This window comes from Salvia splendens, chromosome 5 (genome assembly GCF_004379255.2).
Source record: "Salvia splendens isolate huo1 chromosome 5, SspV2, whole genome shotgun sequence".
NCBI classification, from domain to species: Eukaryota; Viridiplantae; Streptophyta; class Magnoliopsida; order Lamiales; family Lamiaceae; genus Salvia; species Salvia splendens.
Genome location: NC_056036.1, coordinates 9,627,719 through 9,648,726, shown reverse-complemented (window position 1 = coordinate 9,648,726; position 21,008 = coordinate 9,627,719). Strand labels below are relative to the sequence as shown.

Below are 21,008 nucleotides of genomic sequence, written 5' to 3'. Positions count from 1 at the left end.
CCACAGAATAAGAACATAGCCTTTTTTTTAAATAAGGTGAAATGGATACAACAGATAAAAGAGTAGCTTTCGATATGCATTCTCCTCAACCCCCACCACCACGTGTGAGATTCTTGCTTTTGAGGTCAGTCTTTTCTACTACTACAATAAAATTCAGTTAACATTATTTATCACTTTTATTAATGACGAAAAATAAATAATGTCACACTCCTTTGGCTGAAATAGTATACTACTCCACCTATTTAATTATTATGCGTCACTAGCTGCGAAAATAGAACTAGGGGGTTTAAATGATTTTGGAATCACAACAAGTATTAGTATCATTGATGGTCGATCCCTTCAATCATGTTGCTTGCACTCTTTTAATTCTTGGGATTTTTATTTGTTCCTGACTCTCCAAATTCCAAAATGTAATAAATCTTTAATTATGATCTAGGAAGGTCATCTTATATATAGAGAGTCCAAAAATATTATGTTGGCCAATAAATCATGGACCCGAACGTCCCACTCAGTCGACTGATGGGGCTCTCAACTTTTCACGTGGGTCTCATAGTTTGATGTGTTACGCACCACACGACCGTGTGGCGTGTCCTAGGTCGATGAACTCGACTATGTGACTTGTCCTACAATCAATGCAACCAAGTGTAGCTCTACTCTATGGTACATGAGATAGCGCTTGACGCGGATTGCATGAATCGTCCTACAAACCACGCAGCCACATCATTTATTATGTTTTGGAGGACGACGGTATGCACAGGTCATACCCCTTGCCAACCAAGTGCACGGTCTGCACTTCTAGTACAAGTCCTTGTCTCATCATATTTTTTCTCCGAACTTTGTCTTTTTTTTTATATTTTAGTCTTGAGTCACGACCTATAGATTTATTTATCATAGTAAAAGTGAATCTAAAAACAATGGTCTCATGACAGATTTATGCTCCATATAATAGCGGATGGTGAAGTATGACTGTTTTGTAAATCAAATTTTGAAATAATACATTTTTCGAAAAGCAATATGCATGCATACGATATTTCGACACGAAGCAACTCCTATATGTAGCTAGGTGTTACTGGTTGTTAAATAGAAAACGATTTTGTAACAATGAATTTAACGGAAAATGGGGAAACATGGCATCACATGGCAAATATTTTCTTGTCAAGATTTTGGAAAGTTGGGAAACAAAATTTAGTAAAATAAAAGGGACCACAAAAAAAGTAGGCTAAGTGTCTAATTAAGGCCAATCCGTTTCATTACAAGACAAAAATGACCATAATTTGGTTTGTGGCGGATTCTTATTTAATATTTCCTCTTTGTTGTAATGCCAGCCTTTAAATTATTATTATTATTATAAATATGCATCAGTTTTATAGTTTATACAATTAACCATGAGTTAAAAATTATGTATATTTTAGAGAATAACATTTTTAATTTTAAAAGTGATATTAAATGGGGCGGTGCCTTGTATAATATTTTGGAATGTACATGTATAGATATGGACTCGAAGCCGAGAGGCTAAATACATTCATCACATTATTAGTAGAGCAAATGTCACCAACACCTAGAATTAATTACTATATAGACGATTATTCGGCATGAGGGATAATATCATTGTAATGGTGAATTATGTATATTATTTTTTTTAAATATGGACTTGTTTGCTTGACAATAGTGTATGGAATCATGAGACTTGACATATTTGGCTAAAATGTTTTAAATTATACTTGTGGAGTACTATAAAATATGCTCCCTCACCCCTTTCTCACAATTCTATATAACTATATTTACATACAATTTCCATACTATATATTATCACATATATTAATACAAAATAATGATGAATTGAAGTTCTAGAAATATTAAGACAATTAATTTCATATATGCTGTATTGTTAAGCCCCAAAAGTTTGTTTCGTTCAGGAATACTTTTCCCTTCCCTGGCATGATTGAGTTGGCATGCATTATTTATTAGTAATACAATCATTTCGTTAACCATACTACTGCTATTAATAAATAAATAAATAAATAAATAAATAAATAAATAAATAAATAAATAAATAAATAGGAAACCAAGAAATCACTTCTACTCCAATCAATTTTAGTTTTCCTTTTTCCATATATATATATGTTTAGCTAGCTATCTCTGTCACGAAATCACTTATAAAATCATATTATTCTAACAGACTTGCGTATGTTGATAGGCTGGATCGAATTGGTAAAGACTTCCAAAGAATTTCATCAAATAAACACCAACACTCAAGTATATGTTATAGTATTTACGATTCAAATAGATATAATTATATAAACAGTATATTTAAAAAATCCAACTAGTATTTTTTAAAAAAAATAAAGGTTAATTATTGTGAACTTTAAATCTTTTTCATTAAAATCCTTAAATCAATTCGTAATAATATTGCTTTAAGCTGCTCAAAACGACTTCATATGATCTGGAAAGGAAAAATAAATCCCATGGGGCTATAATTAATTAAATAAATAAAATCTCTAGCAACGCTCCAAAATAGCCAACTAATTATTCCAAATCCGTACTAATCAAGTAGTTAATTAATTTCTAAGATTCCAATAGTGTTGCATTAAAACGGATAATCCCCTTCCTGTTTAAATTGCTATCACTAGCTAGGAGTTAACATATACTATCATCATCATCATAATCTCATTCAAACAAAAAACCTAATAATAGGCAATTGTTGATTAATTATGAATAGAGTAATTAGATACTCTATACCAATAATTATAACTGATTAATTATCAATACTTTCAAATAATTTATGTATGTCTATTATCAAGATTGGGACTAGGAAAAGGAAGAAACACAGAGACAAAATAATGGTTTGTTGGAATATAGTTACTAGAGTGAAATGGCAGCCACATGCCTATAAAAGAAGCATATAGTTAAGTAAGTGGTGTGTTATTGTTTGACGGTTTTGTCTAATGTTTGGTAGAAAGGAAAAATTGCTCAAAATGTTCATCATAATATTTGATTATTTGAAAAGACTTTGAGTGAGGAGCATGTGAAATTTCAAACATGAACTAGACTTAGCTTCCAAGTGAAAAGCTCCAAGTCATATCTATATCACTAAGGTTTATCATAATTTGCAAGATATTCTAATCATATTCATACATTTGCAATCAAAATGTTGTTATTGTGTCTTTCCTCAAACCATTATTCTTTGATTTATTATGTCAACAATGATTTCGGCATAATGATCAAATGTGAGTTAGCTATAGTGCCCTAAAGAAGCAAATTGATGCTCTAATAATGGAATTTAATCTATGATAGTTGGCTATGTCTTGGTTAAGTCATGTTTAATACTAATAGCTAGAATCCAATGTGTAAACAATCGAAAATCTCCACTAACTAGTTGTTCTAGGACTTCAAAACCAAAAAAAGGGCATATATTTGGACCTAATTTTATCGGTATGACTTATAGGCATGCATGTCACATTTGAATTTCTAAATGTGATTTACCCCTTATTTGTGGTTGCGCAACATACATATCCAAAAAAATTTGTGTCAATTTTAATTAATTAAAAAAAGATGTCAAACTAGTATTGGGCTCTTTCCTATGTAGTATGTCGAACTTATATTTTCAAATCATGTTATCAAATACTACTATGTCGATACTAGTTAATTAGGATTTTGATTTCAGTATTTAGATACCGAGCAATCTTAAATTCTTGCAATAATATCCAACATTCATGTTGCTAATACCTTAAATTCTTGCAATAATATCCCACATTCATGTTGAGAAATAATCAATGAGTTTGGCAAAGAAAGATAGGGAGCAACCTTAAATTCTTGCAATAGTATCCCACTATTCATGTGCGTTTGGCAAAGAATACCTTTGGTCTAATAAAAATAAAAAGTATTATGTGCGTCTTAACAATTACATATATCAAATAAAGATTCTACACGTCAAGATGAAAAGCAAAAGAGTGAATGTATCAACATTATAGCGTATTCTACATTGATGCAATTCGAACGTAAAAATCGGGCTAAAACCTTCGGTGTCAGAATGACTTGAAATTCGCACGGTGCATGCAAATCGGCGTTTGGAATCGAACTCATCTAAAAAAATCCATCGTTGATTATCAAATAAAGATTACATATATCAAATAAAGATTCTACACGTTAAGATGAAAAGCAAAAGAGTGAATGTATCAACGTTATAGCGTATTCTACATTACACTTAATTTTATTACAAAAGTAAAGGCACAAGCTATATATAGCGAGTCAAGTTTATTGTTAAAAACTTAATATCTGGAACATGCCAGAAGAGCTCGAGTTTGGAGTGGTACATATAAAAATTATCTTGATTTTCAATCATCAGAACATTAATGTTAAAAAATTACAAATGTCAAGTAAGAAAACTAGCTCGAATTTCAATCATCGGAACATTAATGTTAAGTTTACGAAAATTAGGTATCGATATGTGATCATAATTAGACTTGGCGGGTATCTGTATGGGCTATATGGCTAATAATTCATGTACTTACCTTTTTAAAATTCTAGCTCGGTGATATGTTGAATTTGATATATTTTCGAATGTTCAGAAATTTTCATATTCTTTTTTTTTTAACTACAGGTGAACCGAACTCGTCTTTTGTGGTTTAATTACAGGTGTACCGAACCCGTCTTTTGGCGGAAGTCGACTAATCCTGCTCGACTGGGCTTGCTGATTAAGGCCGAAAGTCTCCCAGCGGGTGGCGAGGTTTGAAGCTGTGACCGCAAGGTCACCACAGCTCCGCGCTGCCAATTGCACTGCGACCCGTTGGTAAATTTTCATATTCTTTCTATTTTACATACTAAGCTATTGGCAAGGCATCATAATAATTATGATGGTGTGTACATGAATAAAGCTTTGTTGAATTTTCATATATGAAAATTTATACTCCTTCCTTCCGTCCCTAAAAAAATACTATAAGTTATTTCCTTTTTAGTACTATATCCTTTAGACAATTTTTTTCTCTCTAATGAGGTGTAACTCATTCTTAACTAACAATACTTCAATCACTATTTTCTTTCTTAATACTTTCTTACTTACTAATTGTACATTAAAACTAGCAACTTTTTAAAAGTTCATATTTTGAAAGGAGTAAATTACTACTTCATTCAATATTGTAGTAAAAGATATAGTTGGACGTTGTATATTACTCTCTTTGTCCATCTGTAGTTGAGTCATATTTCTTTTTGGGTTGTCCCATTATAGCTGAGTCATTTCCTTTTTTAGCAAAAAGTTTTTTACTCTCCCTTACTCCATTCTCTCTTCATCTCTATACTTTTTCTCCTTTTTACTTTATTCTCCTTTTAAACATTTTTTTAAATTTCATGCTGAAAAGAAATGTCTGTACTACATGGGGAGTACTATGGCTCATTATGTAAGGCCTATATATGGGCTGGGTACCCAAGCCCAAAACATGACTCGTGTACATAAGCATAAGTCATAACGTTGATGGTCTCTTTCATTAGAAAAAACTTGATGATTATATGTAAAAGAAATAATTTGATTTTATATATTTTTCCCATGAAATTAAATTGCCTGAAAATTAAAACCAAAATAGAAAATGACGTGACATAAGTGACATCGTTTTGATTGAACTCTATAATGTAAAAAAAATAATATTTAAACTAAAGCTCATTTGATGTAGCAAAGGAGTTCTAAAGATAAAATAATTAGACAGAATTAAGGCCTCACAAAACTCGGACAATAGCAATTTGCATAGGCATATTTCTTCGATGGGAATATTGTTGGTCTCTGGCAAGACCAAGTATATGAAGATAGTCATAACCAAGGCAAAGAAGGCGAAGAGGAAGAAGAAGCCAAATTTAAAGTGACAAAGCATTGTCAAGAAGGTTTGAGCGATAAGAAAGGTGCAGCCCATATTGACCGAGACATTCGAATTTCGAGTCGGAAAATTTCACTAGGCACCAGCCAAGCTAGAGGCCCCCAAGACCAGCCAAATCCACCCACGAATATGCATATAAACACAATTGCTTTAACAATGTCGTTGAACTCCTGATCTACGAAGCCTCCTGAGCTTGGCTCTGGCCTCGCTCGATCATGAAATTCGGTGTCTCTGGAAGGCTGTGGCAGGGACGACAGCCCCTCCTAGGCTCAGCCGCCACCCGAACCCACAGCTCATTTTGTTAAATGCATAGTTTAATAGATTAGCTGCTAAGATGCCTATGGTGATGCATAATTGAAATTCAATGTTGAGTCCACCTCTCTACTTGTAAGGAGCCATCTCAGAAAGGTACAATGGAACAGACTGCACAATCACAAGTTATTACTATCAATCACTATTATAAAAGCTTGTTTTCTTACTATAATTACAGTATATTATGATATTGATCCATCCCTGCCTATTTTAACCAAATTTAACCGTCGTCCTATAAAAATAAAAACCTTGAGAACGACACAAGTTTTAATGCTAAGTAGGTAGAGTAAGACATAAAATAAAAAAAATTATTGAATTATTGTTAGTGATGATGAAGCCCACTATATAAGAGAGAAAAATTTATTAAAAATGGAAGATAACTATTTTTGTGGGACAAAAAAAATATTATTTTTATGTAAATATTGGGCTATCATATGGTTGTGATTAAATCCATAGATTGTCATATAAAAAGTTCAGAGTATACTATATAAAGATACGATTAAGTTGATAACAACACTATATAAAGTTGTGATTAAGTTGATAACAATACTGAAGTTGGGATAGCAAAAAACCTGGATAGAAAATCCAACTCCAAATCCGTGAAGAGTAGGGCAAAAATAAGCATCCATAGAGAATGAGAAGTCATTGATCAAAGCTCCGACGAAGAAGAGCACACCTCCGCCCACCATCGTTGTCTTTCTGCCCACTTTTCTTGTCAACGTCGATGCGACGACCGACGAGGAAAGTGCAGCTAAATACAAGGACGATGTAAACATAGAGAGCAAAAGGCTATCTAATCGGCAATATTGATCCTCACTCGAATCCTCCATCCACTTCCTCAGCAGTAGTGACGGGAAATAACTCTTCAAGAATGCATCCATTGACGTAACTCCACCTATTCTATTAGTAGTATATGTTTATAATTTATTACTATATAAATAAATTTTAATAACAATTCAATTCATAGCTTCTCAAAATTAAGATTTTAATCATTTACTCTAATATAAGTAAAAAGGTCCTAATCCCACAAAGAAATAGGAAATGTACATACCTGAAATTCCGATATCATAACCGAAAGTGAGACCGCCTGTGGCTGCAATAACGCAGAACGTAAGGTGTCAAGTTGCCTGGATATTCTTTCTCTTCGCCCATTATCTCTCTCTTCTTCTCAACTCAACCATTAATACTGAAAAACGATGAAATAGTATTATCATCTACTAAGACTAATAGAAACAAAACAAACACGGAAATTTCTGACGAATTCCGAGTCGTGAGCAGTTTTTGGGTCCCAACCAAAGATATTTTTCTCCCAAATGGAGACGGAGTATTAATCAATTAGAATTTTGAGTGATAAGTCATTACATTTACCTCCACTCAACGGCACCATGGTGATGGTGTGCATTAATCACATGCATAGTACTCCATCCGACCCATAATAGATGTTACGTAACAACACACGAGATTTGTTTTATGTGTTAAGTGAAATATGAAATTTATATTAATGTGTAAGAGATAATTTTTTCCAAAAAATGAAATGTAATCTCTTTTATGGAACAAATTAAAAAGGATAGTATGATACTCTATTATGGGATGGATGAAGTATAAACATTACTCTCTTCGTCCGCAAATGAGAGTCACGTTTTTTTTATTTCAGTCCGTCAGCGAATGGGAGTCTCAATTCATTTTTACTATAAATAGTAATAAGTCTCACATTCCATCCAAATTTCATTTAAAACTAATATATACAAGTGAGACTCATATACCACTAACTTTTTTTCACTTACTTTTCTTAACATTTCTTAGAATCCGTTTTGGAAAAAATTGAGACTCGTGTTCGCGGATGGAGGGAGTATAATATTAGTAGTGTTACTCTACCAACGTCGTGGCCCGATCATCACCGTCATTTCAGGTTTAATTTCATATAACCACCGTTTACTTGACACTATTACATACTACTCCATGGCACTAGTTATTTTCACAAATTTGTGTAACTTTTGCAGCATGAATTTTACGAAAATATAAAATTTACATTATTACACGATTTTCACGACATGTAAATCTTGTAAAATCGTATAAAATCATGTAAGAGTACATTATTATTTTTTAATTGAAATTCCAATTTTCAACCCACAAGTAAATCTTGAAATGATGTCTACTATTTCCACATTTTATGCCGATGGAACGGGAGGGAGTATGTAATATAATTGAATTTCAAATAGTATGATGTATGTTTCTCTCATGTTAATTGATTATCAATTGCTTTTCTTACATACAATAATAATATACTCCCTTCATCCCCCATTGTGTATCCCATCTTAATCTGATACGAATTTTAAAAAATGTAAAAAATTTAATGAAAAAAGTTAGTAAAATGTGATCATACATTTACATACTATTATTAATTTCATAAAAAAATGTGAATAAGTAAGTTAATTTGTGGAGTGTGAGATACATTACTAAAAATATAAAAAAGAAAATAGGACAGTTAATAAGGAAGACATCTCAAAATGAAAAAAATAGGACACATGATTAGGAACAGAACATAAGAATGCATCTATTTTGATTAAAATACTAGAGATTTTTCGAGAATTTATGCCTGTAATATTCAGTATCGAAGTTAGCAATAACATGATTAAACTCCCATGAAGCCAAACTACATACATTAGTAACTAATTATAATCAACTAGACCTTAACTCACATAACCATAACCACAACGCATATATAGATATACTAATTAATGCACCAAAAAAAGCTTAAATTGTTATGGATAACATAATTTCCCTCCTTGGGTTCTTCCATTCCAGTAACAGATCAATCCAGCATCTACTCCTTCGAAACTCAAGAAAATAAAAATATAAACCTCATCAAATAACAAGAAAACCATATATGTAAATGTGCAAGATTGATTTAAATATCAATCTTTAAATAAATAGTACTAGTATATATGAAAAAAGGGCACTTACAATTTTGATTACCAAAGATCAGTAGTAGAACTGTGGATGAGCCATTCTTCAAAATCTGGAGCCATAGCATTCCTGTTTGTATCTTCATCTTCACACACCTCATCATCTTCAAACAGTCTCTTCTTCACATTTTCCAACACAACGGAGTACTCTCCGATCATGGCTGCCGATTCTGATTCATGATCACCCGATGATAAGACTACCGGTTGCTTCTCCGACTCTTCTTTCACCGCCTCATTTTCATGATCCTCTTCATTTTCTTGAGGTGGGATTTCTTCAAGATTCTCGCTCCTCTCCTTCTCTCTCATGACGATGATCTCGCATGCTTTGGCCCATTGCGCCACGAGTTTGTTGGACGTGGCCTCAAGGGTGGTGGCCTTTTGTCTGACCGTGGCGATGTTGAGCTCTATGTCTGATTGATGCTTCTTTAGCTTCTTGATTTCTTGTGTCGATTCGTCGATGGATTTGTTTAGGGCTTCGAGGGTGTCTTTTTGGCGTCGAGGAGTTGAGCTTTGGAGTGATCGTCTCTTCATGTTGTAGAGAAGATGGGGTTTCCCTTCTTGAAAATCTGGACTTATATACTCCCATTGATTCTCCACTCCAATTTTACGAAAACCCTATATTAAATCATCATCAAATCAAACACTAGTTAATTAGCTAAGAATGTCTTACTATTAGTCAACTAAGGCAAGAAATTAATCATTTAATAAAAGTTAAGAACACATACTATTAATTAGCTACAAAAAATACTTATTGATTAACCAATGGAACAGATATCATAATCTTGATCATGGCACATAAACCCTAAAATGATCATCGCCATCTAAATAAACACTAGTATTAACTAAAAATGACATGATTGTGTGTAAGTATGTATACTTACGTAGTTGTTGAGCTGGTAGACAAAGCTAGAAAAATTATTGTGTCTGAAATAGTTGGGAAGTATTTCAACAGAGAATTTGATGTGATCCCAAATAATGAAGCTGTCACCTAATTTACCCCAAGAAATTATGGAATTTGAGTTTGGATCATTGACCATGTGGAAGGTCTTGGTCAAGAAGGCAGGAGGTGGCCCAAACCCCTTCCCCACATTTCTACTGCTGTCGCTGCCGCCATCTCCACTGCTCGGACCACCGATCTCTATAGTCATTTTTTTCTGTTAATTGAAACTGATTTTGAAATTAATTCTTTCTTCTTTCTTCTTTCTTCTTTCTTCTTTCTTCTTTCTTCTTTCTTCCCTTAATACTTTTCTTAAGTACTCATGCATGCATGAATAGTGTTTACCAAAAATGAGAGTATATATATATATATATATATATATATATATTATTGTCTGTGAGCACCTTTTCAGATAAATCAAGGCTGTTGATTTTTTCTGTGAAACTTACACCTGTGATTAGAATATTCTCTAGCACAATTGATTAGTTGATCTGTACTAATTATTTGGCGTGATCCTTGTGCTTCACTAAATTGTACAGCGAGGTACCATTCATGCTACGGAGGTGCTAAAATATATAATGCCGTTATTTTAGAATAAAATCAATTTCATGATTATATACCTATATTATGGTAAACATTTAGAATATCTCGTGTACCTTTTTAGGAGGCAATATTTGTGTTGGTACTTTTTTTAGGGAAATTGTGTTGTACTGCTACTTAAAATTATGAATACAGTTTATTTTTTAACAAACTATGTTCTTTCGCGTTTTCCGTTGTGAAATTTGCTAAATGAAGTTCTTTCTTGAGATAATATTTTAGTTCAACGAACAGATATATCAGTCATTAAGTCCGAGTTAATTATATATAAGTCACAATCGTCTATTCTACGACCGCTCATTTAGTTGTCGTTATATGGAGTCTAAATTACCGACTAATGATAGTGTTGTAGCAGCCAGGTATATTACGATCATTATTCCAATGGGTGTTTCTAGTGTTGGGACTACAAATACTTATTCCTAAGTGGAAAGTATTCTTTAATATAGGTTTAATACAACCTTCTATTTAAAAAAAATGCATGCAAAACTCATAAATTTTTACAAGCTAATAGTCATACGCAAATTCAATGATGTGATCAAAGCATAGAAAATTATACATCAAGTAATTTAGACCGAATTTTGGATCTGGAAAAATCCGAATTGTGACAATTGATAAGTTAATTAATAGTCTCAAGTGTAGACTATTACCAATATTCAATCAGGGAATTTTTTTCTAAAATCATCGAAAATGGAAATTTCGCCATATAAAGCCATGGAATAAAGCTATCTCAAAATCACCCAAAACGTAATTTCGCCATATAAAGTCGTGGAATAAAGCAACTACACCCATGCACGCTTACGTACAAGATTAAAAGAGAGAGAGAAATAGTGTTCAAATAACTGTTGGTAGAAATTCACATATATATGCATATAAGGACGGAGTACAACCATTATTTCTCGAGCAAAAAAGCCAAGCCATTGTATCTCACATCTAGCTGCAAAATTTGGCATGGTGGATTTATGTAAATCAGCTGCAAAGGTATTCATCGTCATCCGCCTAGCGATAGAAACGACTCAAGATGTATGTATGTATGTATGTACCATTAACCGAATAAAGAGATGTAGCACCATTTATTGAGAGAAGAGTTAGATCATTCTGACTGATTACATGCCGCTAGAGTCCCTGCCAAAGATGAAACGCCTACCCCAGTCGGATATCACCAGCGCTCTAGTACGCCAACTTACTAGCTTGCTGAAACACACACAAACGCAAAGCAATCAAATGCATGAAAAGAAGGGGCTGCTGCTAAACCAATCAATCCAACAGAAGAAATGCATAATCCAAACACACCTTGCATATACAGAATACCAAAGCCACTGAGTGCTGTGACCAATTGAAACCCAATCTCCAGGAAGTTGTGCTGCCGTTTGCTCCCCTCCCAAAGGAGCGAATTGTCCGAGATGCTTGTACCTAGAAGACCATATTATATAGGTACACCTTACATTAGAATGAAACTCATATCATCTGCCCCTGAACTCTGATTTTTAATTACTGTTGCTGCTGAATGGTTTTGATTTTTTGTTGGATTAACTAAATTTAAGGAAAGTGAAGGAGCTTTCGGCTTTCTGGTTTATATTATAGGAAATATCTAGGGAGCAGGGGTTATGGAGCATTAGAATAAAAGGGCATGAGCTCAGACCTGAAAGGACGAAACCTGTGACGTCCTTCACCCCTGAACCGCAGAGGGCCTTCTGGATTTTCCTCGCAGTATTCCATGCGGTTGAAACAGTCAGCGAGATAGGAACCTTGCTGTGCTGCAACCTGAATTGTCATCAATTGAGTGTTGGAATGCTGTCATAAATTTTGCAATAAAGGGAGAGATTAAATTCACCATGATGTATCATTGGAGACACGAACCTGGGCAGTTGCTGGAAGATTCTTCATCTGAGAATCGACCTGAGAAAGAGCTGCCTTGAACTCTTCCAGATTCACCTCAACTGATTCCTTAGCAGAATCCCCTTTTGAATCTTTCAGAAGATCAACGAGGCTACTCAACTGTTTATTTTTCAAATATAGTTCAACTTGGGGGTATCTTTCACAGATATCCTTGAGTGTTTCTTGAAATTCCTTGACAGTAAGTGTCTTGGAGTCGTCTTTATCTGCCTTTTGAAATATAGCCCAAATATCTTCCTGGCGTGATAAAAATAGGGTTTTACTTTGTCAGAAATTAAACTGAAACAGAACCATATCTAAAACTGATTGCAAAATATGACTATCACAACTTAACAAACGTGAAAATAGCCTGCAAAACATCATTCGGAGAAAGAGTTTCAAATAGTCAATGTGGCTTGTTTTCTTTAGACAAACATCTACAACTTAACCTCAATTTCTGTGCATGCAAGTATATGGTATTTTAAGTATAAAACAAGAACAGAGACTAGCGCTGTACTTAGGATACAAGACCTGAGCTCAAAATCAGGTAACGAGATCTGAAGCAACATGAATCACAAATTTGCAGCAAGTTACTCTTTCAGCAGTAAAACTATTTAGGAAAAGATTTTGTAAGCATGCATATAATAGTCCTGTGTATCTACATATGATGCTATTGATGGTTCATTTTGACTAATCTAGTAGCATACTGGAAGCGATATACCATTTTCCTACCACCCAGTGAAGCAGAAAGAAAATGAAAGGATATTATGACAAACTAACAAGTCAAGGTTCTTATTAAGGATGAGAAGTAAGAGTCTTTATGACAAAATTAGGTTTATAAGGCAATGATACCATGACTTTGCGCTGATTGATTGTGGCACAGTCTCCCAGTGCATAAATGTCACTCGTCCCTTCTACTCGTAGCCACTCATCAGTTGCTAGTACACGTCTATTACCCTGGGTAACAAAAAAGACCAAGTCTTAAAACAACTACATTTGGATTCATAAACGATGAAAAAACAGCAAATATAACAATAGATAAAACATAAATAAAGCCTCATAGACCATTGAGTTTCTACCTGACCAACTTGCTTCATGAATTCCATTATAACAGGGCGAGTTCCAATTCCAGTTGACCACACAACCATGCCATATGGCATATTGGATATTTCACCACCATTCTTTACTTGTTTAGTGGAAATTTCTTTATCTGTTACCTTCACAACCATTGCCCCAGTTTTTAAATCAATTCCATCTCTCTGAAATTTTTCCTCAGCAAAAGTAGTAATTCTTTTGTCAAACCTGTACAGATCATTTTGTATGAAACAATAGGTCTTCAGTAAGTTGTCAAACAAGAAATATTTCATCTTGAGTCCAAGATTCATCTCCACTAGAAGTAAACTATGCATACGAGAAACCCAGATACTAAGAAAGCAACCTAAGTGTGGGTGGCCCAAAAAAATAAACAAAGTCAATGAACAAAAAAATAAACAAAAATGCTGTTTCTATCAAGAAATGATAATGCATGGTCTATTTATGAGCCAATACAAGGGAAGCATAGTGAACATGTCTATTAGGACATCATAAATATCTCGAATAATGATGTTCCAAGGTTTTGAAACCTATATCAATGTACTACAAGTTGAAAAGACTACAGTACTTCTCAGATTTATCCTACAATATGCCCAATATATACATATTTAGATGGCTAACAGCAGCGACAGAAGGGTAGTTTAAAACGTTTCTAATCAAAATATTGAAGCAGAGTAGCTTAATCACAAGAAATTTGAGCCAAACAAGTAATTACTTACATGTTCAGAATATGGTCTGTAGCTTCAAGAAGTGTTATCTTAACAGCATCTTTCACCTTGGGATATAGTTTTACAAGATCTTCAGTCACATAATCATGAAGCTCTGCTGCAAACTCCACACCAGTTGGACCTCCACCAACAACAACAAAATGAAGAATTTTTTTTCTTTCTTCATCACTTAGATTAGGCAAGCTCGCCCTCTCAAAACAATCAACAATCTTCCTGCGGATCTTCTGAGCATCTTCTATTTCCTGCAGAACATACAGTATCAAATCCAAGTCAAAAATAACAAGAAGAGAATAACAACTTTCATGCCAATGAACCTACAAAAATAGGATATATAGTAGCACTAGTATATTTTATGAAGTTCATGCACCAAAAATCTGTGATCATATTTTTACTCAGATCAATGGTTAATGGAATCACTCTCACTTTTAGCAATGTTGGGAGAAGCTATTGATCCAGTCCAAGAAATTTATAGTATGCAACAAAGGACCCCAAATTTCTATGGTAAGACAAGTCCTTTCAATGTTACCTTCAGAAAATGGCAATTTTCTGCCACACCAGGGATATTGAATGTATTAGAACGGGCCCCGACAGAAACCACAAGGTAGTCATAATCTACAACAATCTCCTCTATCTGATTGGGATCACCAGCCAGATTAGATCGACAGTAGACTTTCTTATTTTTTGCATCAATCCTGTAGCACTCTGCTTCCCAGTAGTGAACATTTACATTTTTCTGCACAAACCTTCCACTAAGTAAGCAATAAAATAATAGCAACCACAATGCAAAAATAAAAGTATGCTCACAATTGTTTCATAGGAAAAAAAAACTGCAAAACTTCTGTAAGATGACTGTACAAAGCTCAATAGAGTATAAAAAGAATCATGTAAATTGTAAAGTACTAATAAAGTGTGCAAAGTTAAAAAAAATGACAGATAAGTTGTACAGTATTCAAGAATAGAACAGGATTGCAACTCAATTGCTAAAACTGAATACCTTTCTGACAATGTTGCGGATGGGTTCAACAATGCTGCGAGCTTCCACAGTGCCAACTGTCACACTTGGTAGCAATGGGGTGAAAGCAAAAAAATTACGTGGTGATATCACCTGGACATCATAGGATGGATCTTTCAGGTTTTTCAAGAAACTTGTTCCAGCCCAACCAGTTCCAAGTACCACTACTCTCTTTTTCTTGTTCTTGTCATCAGCCTCAGATGGATTGACAATACTTATTCCATCGTCTGATTTAGCATCAGAAAATGCCACAAAGCCCCCACCACTGCCATCAATGCGCAAATAGTTTGGAAATCAGTAAGGTTTTCAAATCATGTAAAGACAATGATGAGTCCAACATATTTCTCCCCCAAATGTGATCTGAATTCTCGAAAATGCTGCAAATGCACACATCAAACACTCTACCTAGAATATGGTTCGACTATCAAACATTTGTACGGAATGAAGCAAACCAACAAGGAGTATTTGTTACTACAGCTTATCTTACTGCATACATCTATTGTTACAAAAACATGAGAAATACAAAGAAAGTATCTAAAACTAGCAGTCATGCAGTTCAGAATCTATCCATCTAATCGTTGCGCAATAATCATGAATTCATATCATATTAACAGCCGTTCTTAATCGATGCTAAAATAAACAAACCAAAATAAAATGAAACTCAGCTTTCCGTACACACCACAATTAAGGCATCTTAAAAGAGAGGGCCGTAATTTTCATCAATCAATCAATCACTCTCCGCCAACAAAACTCCACGGAGACGTCGTGCAACGGTAAAACCGCGCAGAAATTTCCAAATAAGACACAATATCACTGCCAGCTCTCCAAGCACTAATTCAGGTTCCAACTAAACAGAAATAGCAGAGAATTCCAACAGCGAAATAAAACTCTAAGAAAAACAAAGAAAAAAACGCAACAGTGAATTACCCGACGGTGAAAATAATCAGCGTTTTAGCAAGCGAAGAATTATCTCGGAAAGTTCTCGAAAGCCTCTGAATCGGCGTCATGTTTTGCATTTGTTAAACTTCAACAGGAGATCACCTGAAAACAAATCATAACAGATGCAAATTCATGAAACTAAGCCATACATACACAAAGCCTGCGGGGCTAAAAGGAAAAGGTAAAGAAGTGCCGTCCAAGGCACTTCTAGAGAGAGAAACGATGAAGATGGAGAGAGTCTTAGCTGGTCAATAGTCAGTTATGATGTAGAGCGAATCAAAACTACAGGAGACAGATGCCCAAAAAGGTTGGAGGAGGGAGCACGGAAACGTGGTGCGGTGCGGTGCGGTGCGGTGCGGTGCGGTTGAACCTTCACAAGAAAAATAGGACACGTGTCGCCCGGGAACGTGCTTTCCTGGGAAATCGGTGACGGTCAAGGTAGGTGAGAAACGTGTGTGGGTGCCCACATGCCAACTAGCGTTTTCACCAAAATTACAACTGTACAAATTCGGATTCCAACGGTACAATACCTCAATGCATGCTTGTGGTGAAAATTAATTAACAAATGGAGTACTATATTTTTATCATTTTAAATTTTTTGTCGATCCGATCCGATCCGATCCGACATGCTGTTGGTCTCTTCTCATTTGAAGTCACGAGAATATTCATTTATTCGTAGGTGGCATAAATTGATGGCATCGTTACTAGTATTTTATAATTCCGAATCAAAGATTTGAAGTTTATGCATCGTGATTTAGGGTAGGGTGTAAAATTAGAATTTTGGAATCGTGATTACTGATATCACTACTAGTGGGAATCAAAAGATTAATGCATGTTATGTTATGATCGATAAAAACACACAAAAGCATAGGAGAAAGGAAAAGGGAAAAGCATTTCGACTTGTCATCTAGCATTGCTTCAACGGCGGCTAATTTAATTCAAGAAATACAGAGGTCCATTGCCTATTTAAAACATTTGCGTGGCAGCTAATACATTGTCATGTCATGGACTTATGATAGATGGAAGGGGCATCGTGCTTTTAGCCTTTTGAATTTATGAAGTTTTTCCACTTATACTTAATGTCAACATTGTCAAGAATGATAGTAAATTAAATGTAGTTTTACTTCGACTTAGCTTGAAGAGATTATCAATATTCAAACAGAAAGTTCAACTACTTCGAACCCAATTTTATACTACAACTCAAAAAAATATTAGCCATTTCTACAAAGTTTAGAATATCACACTTCCACTAAAGATGATAAAATACCTAACCAAAATATTGGAACTCGAATAACTAAAGTTAATAAATTGAATTTGAATCGTTTTGATCTTTCTTTTGCATAGTTCGGTTCAAATATGAGTTAGCTTAATGTATTTTTCACTTTTATATAAAAATGACCCAATCCTTGTATTCCTATACTATATAGGAGTACTATTTAAATGGCAGATGGCGTGCATATAGACACTCATATTATTCGGTTCGACGTTAAGAAACAATTAAGCTTTTCGAGCGGTTCGGAGGGCCTGTAAAAGATCGACGCACCCTCCCTAAATCTCCCGGTGTCCGCCATTGAACACATATCTGTTTCTTTCTAAATAATCGACAAAAAGATCGTTCCAATTAGTTAACACTAGTGTTACCATCCGTACTATGCACAAGACAAAAAAAATCAAATAATGTATTTACAGCTAAATAGATTAAAATAAATAATATAGAAAAAATAATATAAAATATATTTCTTTTAAGAATATGAATTAATTAAATATAGTACTCCATTAATAAGATTATAAACAATTAAAAGTATTATAAACAACAACAAATAGATATTTATAATTCTCTCAACCCAATGTAATGAAACATTTCATCTTCAACATGCTATTGAATTATACAATTTTAATGCTATCAATTATAGGTGTAGTAACATACTTCATCCGTCCTACAAAAATATATGCATTTCATTTTCGGAAAGTTATCCCAATTTATTACCCCTATACACCAACTTATTTACAACTTATACCATCATTAAACACTAATAATAATATGGGTTCCACTATTCACTAACACTACTTTAACTATCTTTCCCCTCCTCTCTCTCTTACTTTACAAATTTTGTCTTAATTCTCATGCCATATCAATCACCCATATTTTTATGGGACGAAGGGAGTAAAATTAAAAAATAATAATAAAAAAGGACATGCGTAAATTATATGAGGACTGAAGGCTGACCATAGATAGGGTAATAGGGAATCTTGCATATGAGTCCACATTTTTGTTCCAAAGACATATTGTATTGCCCGATCTAAGAGCTAGAACTCCTATTTGCTTAATCCAAAGAAATCTCATAAGAGAATCAATCCAATTCGATCAAAGCAGTGCACGAAGCTGCAGCCAGTCGCAGTTGCTGTTCATGAAGAAACCATTCTTCTATAATATGTTATTTCGAGGAAGCTTACTCTTTACATACCGATGTAGACTTTGTCCTTAGATCGATGCTAGAATAAGATATACAAATAAAGTAAAATGTATTCCTAAATACAAAAGTTTTTTTTTATTTGAACGAATAAATAGTTCATGATTTCATTCAATCAACAAATCATAGGTATTCATAAGTGCAAAAAAAAATCCTTAGAAAAACAACAACAAACCAGTAGTTCATAAATTTTTAAAAACTTCTCTATAAACAACGTTATCAGTAGAATCACTTCTACTATCATCATCATCTCCACAACTGAAATTTTCAGACCTTGACGACTTGTGACTCTAAATATAGCAACATACAGTTGTCCCTGCTGACAACGACTCCATATAAAAGTTTTACCAGTATCTCCATAACCATAAAAAAAATTCCCCCCTCAATTGAATTCACAGATGACATTATCGTATCATGAACATGAAGTTTCTCATCGGTGAACTTTGAAAGAAAGTCTAAGTGTTCTCTTGCTAAAGGTTCACGATCATAACACAACTCATCGCTAATCAATCTATTCTCAGATGTTTCAAATTACTGAGAATTTGGATACGGCATACCATGGTAATCACGCAAACTTTTTGCCAACATTCAACAACAATTTCTCAATATCCACCAACCTAAAATTCTAAATTTTATAATTATTTAGCACCAAATCTAGAGTAATCAACAAAAGTGATACAATTAACGTCACATAAAAAATAATAAAATATATACTAAAAATGACAAAAAAGTGTGCTATGTGGCCAAGGTAATTTCCAAATAATTAATAGAAATTGTAATTAATTAAAAAAATCAATCATTGTATACACTTTATAAAAAAAAGCATGTTCCTTTGATCCTAATAAAAAAAAGATTTCCTATTCGACCCACAATTTAATACATTTGTAATTTGTGTAAAGAAAAATACATTACTCACACAAATTATAGATTTTCAATAAATAAATAGTAGGAGTAGATTATAAGTTATGGGGACCAGAAACATATACATTTTTATAAGTAAAACAAAACTTAGAAGCAAATAACGAATTTTTTTGCCATAAGTTTTGAAACATTTATTTGTAAACAATATTAACCATGGAATCACCACTGTTATTAAGTTAATCTTTACAAACTAAAATCTTCCCAATCCAAAAGGAATTCAACTCAGCTACCTTGGAATGAAGTAGTATAATATAATTTGTTAGTGTTAAAATTTAAGTATTTCAAAATTTTTTATTTTAAACTAATTATATGTAGAGCATTTATTGTTATTCTTGTTTTGATCATGCTTCCGTCAATCTTCTTAATATATATCTTCCTCATTTATTATTTTATAAATGTTATTGTTATTACTTTTTTTTACTTAAAAATAAAATAAATTCATGGCAACAAACTATACTAATCAACAATTTTTAAAAATATTTATCAATAGTAAATAATAAATAATTAAACATATGAATAAGTTAGATCATCCAAATTTAAAATTTTGTCGAGATCCAAAATTTGGATCATCCAATAATCACATCTTAGTTGACTACTTATTTCTTATGTTTAATTCATTGATCATAGCATAACTTGATATGCATGGCCAAAGATTAAACGTATTTTTAATATAGAAAAAAAGATAAATTTCTTATTTCCCGCCATATATACTTTAAAAAGTAAATTATCACTTAAAATAAGGGATAACATTTTTATCACTTAAAATTTATAATATTCTTTATATAATAAGAAGGCATACAAACTTTATAAGTTAGATTTAATTTTTAAATTTATAATTTAATCTAATTCCATATTAAATTTAATTTTAAGTATTTATGATTTTATCTAATTCTGTAATTTATTCTATAAACTTAGTAGTATTGTTTAATTAATTGGAGACATTACATTTGGTTTCGATTTTCTTCATCATTATTATTTCAATACATGATAATATATATACATATTCCGATATTTTGAGAGTCTAAAAAAATGTGAGTGAAAGTTTTAAACAACAATATAGTACTATTATCTAATAGAATAAATCAAAATCAATCCAATTCTAACTAAGTATATATAAATTTAATTGGTTAATAAAAAGAATTAAACTTTAAAAGTATATATTATAGTACAAAACTTAATAAATAAGAAGTTTAAATTAAAACCTAGCTTAAGACATAATAATAGAACCCAACAATCAAATTAAAACTCTATTTAAATAGAAAAATAACAATTACAGAAGTTTATATTTTATTATCTAAAT

The 21,008-nt window shown here is 33.1% G+C and overlaps 2 protein-coding genes and 1 pseudogene across 4 annotated transcripts; all 3 read right to left on the bottom strand.

The window, feature by feature from the left end:
- Positions 1–5,915: 5,915 nt before the first annotated feature.
- LOC121802608 lies at positions 5,916–7,451 on the bottom strand (annotated as a pseudogene).
- Positions 7,452–9,145: 1,694 nt separating this feature from the next.
- LOC121803762 (heat stress transcription factor A-7a-like) lies at positions 9,146–10,317 on the bottom strand. The gene is made up of 2 exons (XM_042203372.1): positions 10,021–10,317; positions 9,146–9,754 (listed from the first exon to the last, which is right to left on the bottom strand). The coding sequence occupies exons 1-2, from the start codon at positions 10,285–10,287 to the stop codon at positions 9,146–9,148; spliced, it is 876 nt and encodes a 291-aa protein (XP_042059306.1). The 5' UTR covers positions 10,288–10,317.
- Positions 10,318–11,406: 1,089 nt separating this feature from the next.
- On the bottom strand, positions 11,407–16,690 carry LOC121805546 (external alternative NAD(P)H-ubiquinone oxidoreductase B2, mitochondrial-like). Of its 3 annotated transcripts, none has more exons than XR_006051505.1 (11): positions 16,305–16,690; positions 15,360–15,642; positions 14,892–15,098; positions 14,357–14,607; positions 13,625–13,847; positions 13,398–13,502; positions 12,531–12,803; positions 12,313–12,434; positions 11,964–12,083; positions 11,714–11,864; positions 11,407–11,643 (listed from the first exon to the last, which is right to left on the bottom strand). XR_006051505.1 is itself a non-coding variant. In XM_042205447.1 (10 exons), the coding sequence occupies exons 1-10, from the start codon at positions 16,391–16,393 to the stop codon at positions 11,777–11,779; spliced, it is 1,761 nt and encodes a 586-aa protein (XP_042061381.1). In that variant the 5' UTR covers positions 16,394–16,689; the 3' UTR covers positions 11,407–11,776. The 3 variants fall into 3 exon arrangements, 1 of the variants encoding a protein (XP_042061381.1); XR_006051506.1 differs by having other exon boundaries at positions 11,407–11,607; XM_042205447.1 differs by having other exon boundaries at positions 11,407–11,864; positions 16,305–16,689.
- Positions 16,691–21,008: the final 4,318 nt, after the last annotated feature.

What these genes read in the sequence shown, in the direction of transcription:
- LOC121805546 (XM_042205447.1), bottom strand. Translation starts at nt 16,393, where the DNA reads ATGCAAAACATGACGCCGATTCAGAGGCTTTCGAGAACTTTCCGAGAT. An exon ending in ACAGACCATATTCTGAACAT is followed by an intron (nt 13,848 to 14,356) that starts GTAAGTAATTAC and finishes TGATCTGTACAG; the next exon opens with GTTTGACAAAAGAATTACTA. An exon ending in TGGTATTCTGTATATGCAAG is followed by an intron (nt 11,865 to 11,963) that starts GTGTGTTTGGAT and finishes TGTGTGTTTCAG; the next exon opens with CAAGCTAGTAAGTTGGCGTA.
- LOC121803762 (XM_042203372.1), bottom strand. Translation starts at nt 10,287, where the DNA reads ATGACTATAGAGATCGGTGGTCCGAGCAGTGGAGATGGCGGCAGCGAC. An exon ending in TCTACCAGCTCAACAACTAC is followed by an intron (nt 9,755 to 10,020) that starts GTAAGTATACAT and finishes GATTTAATATAG; the next exon opens with GGTTTTCGTAAAATTGGAGT.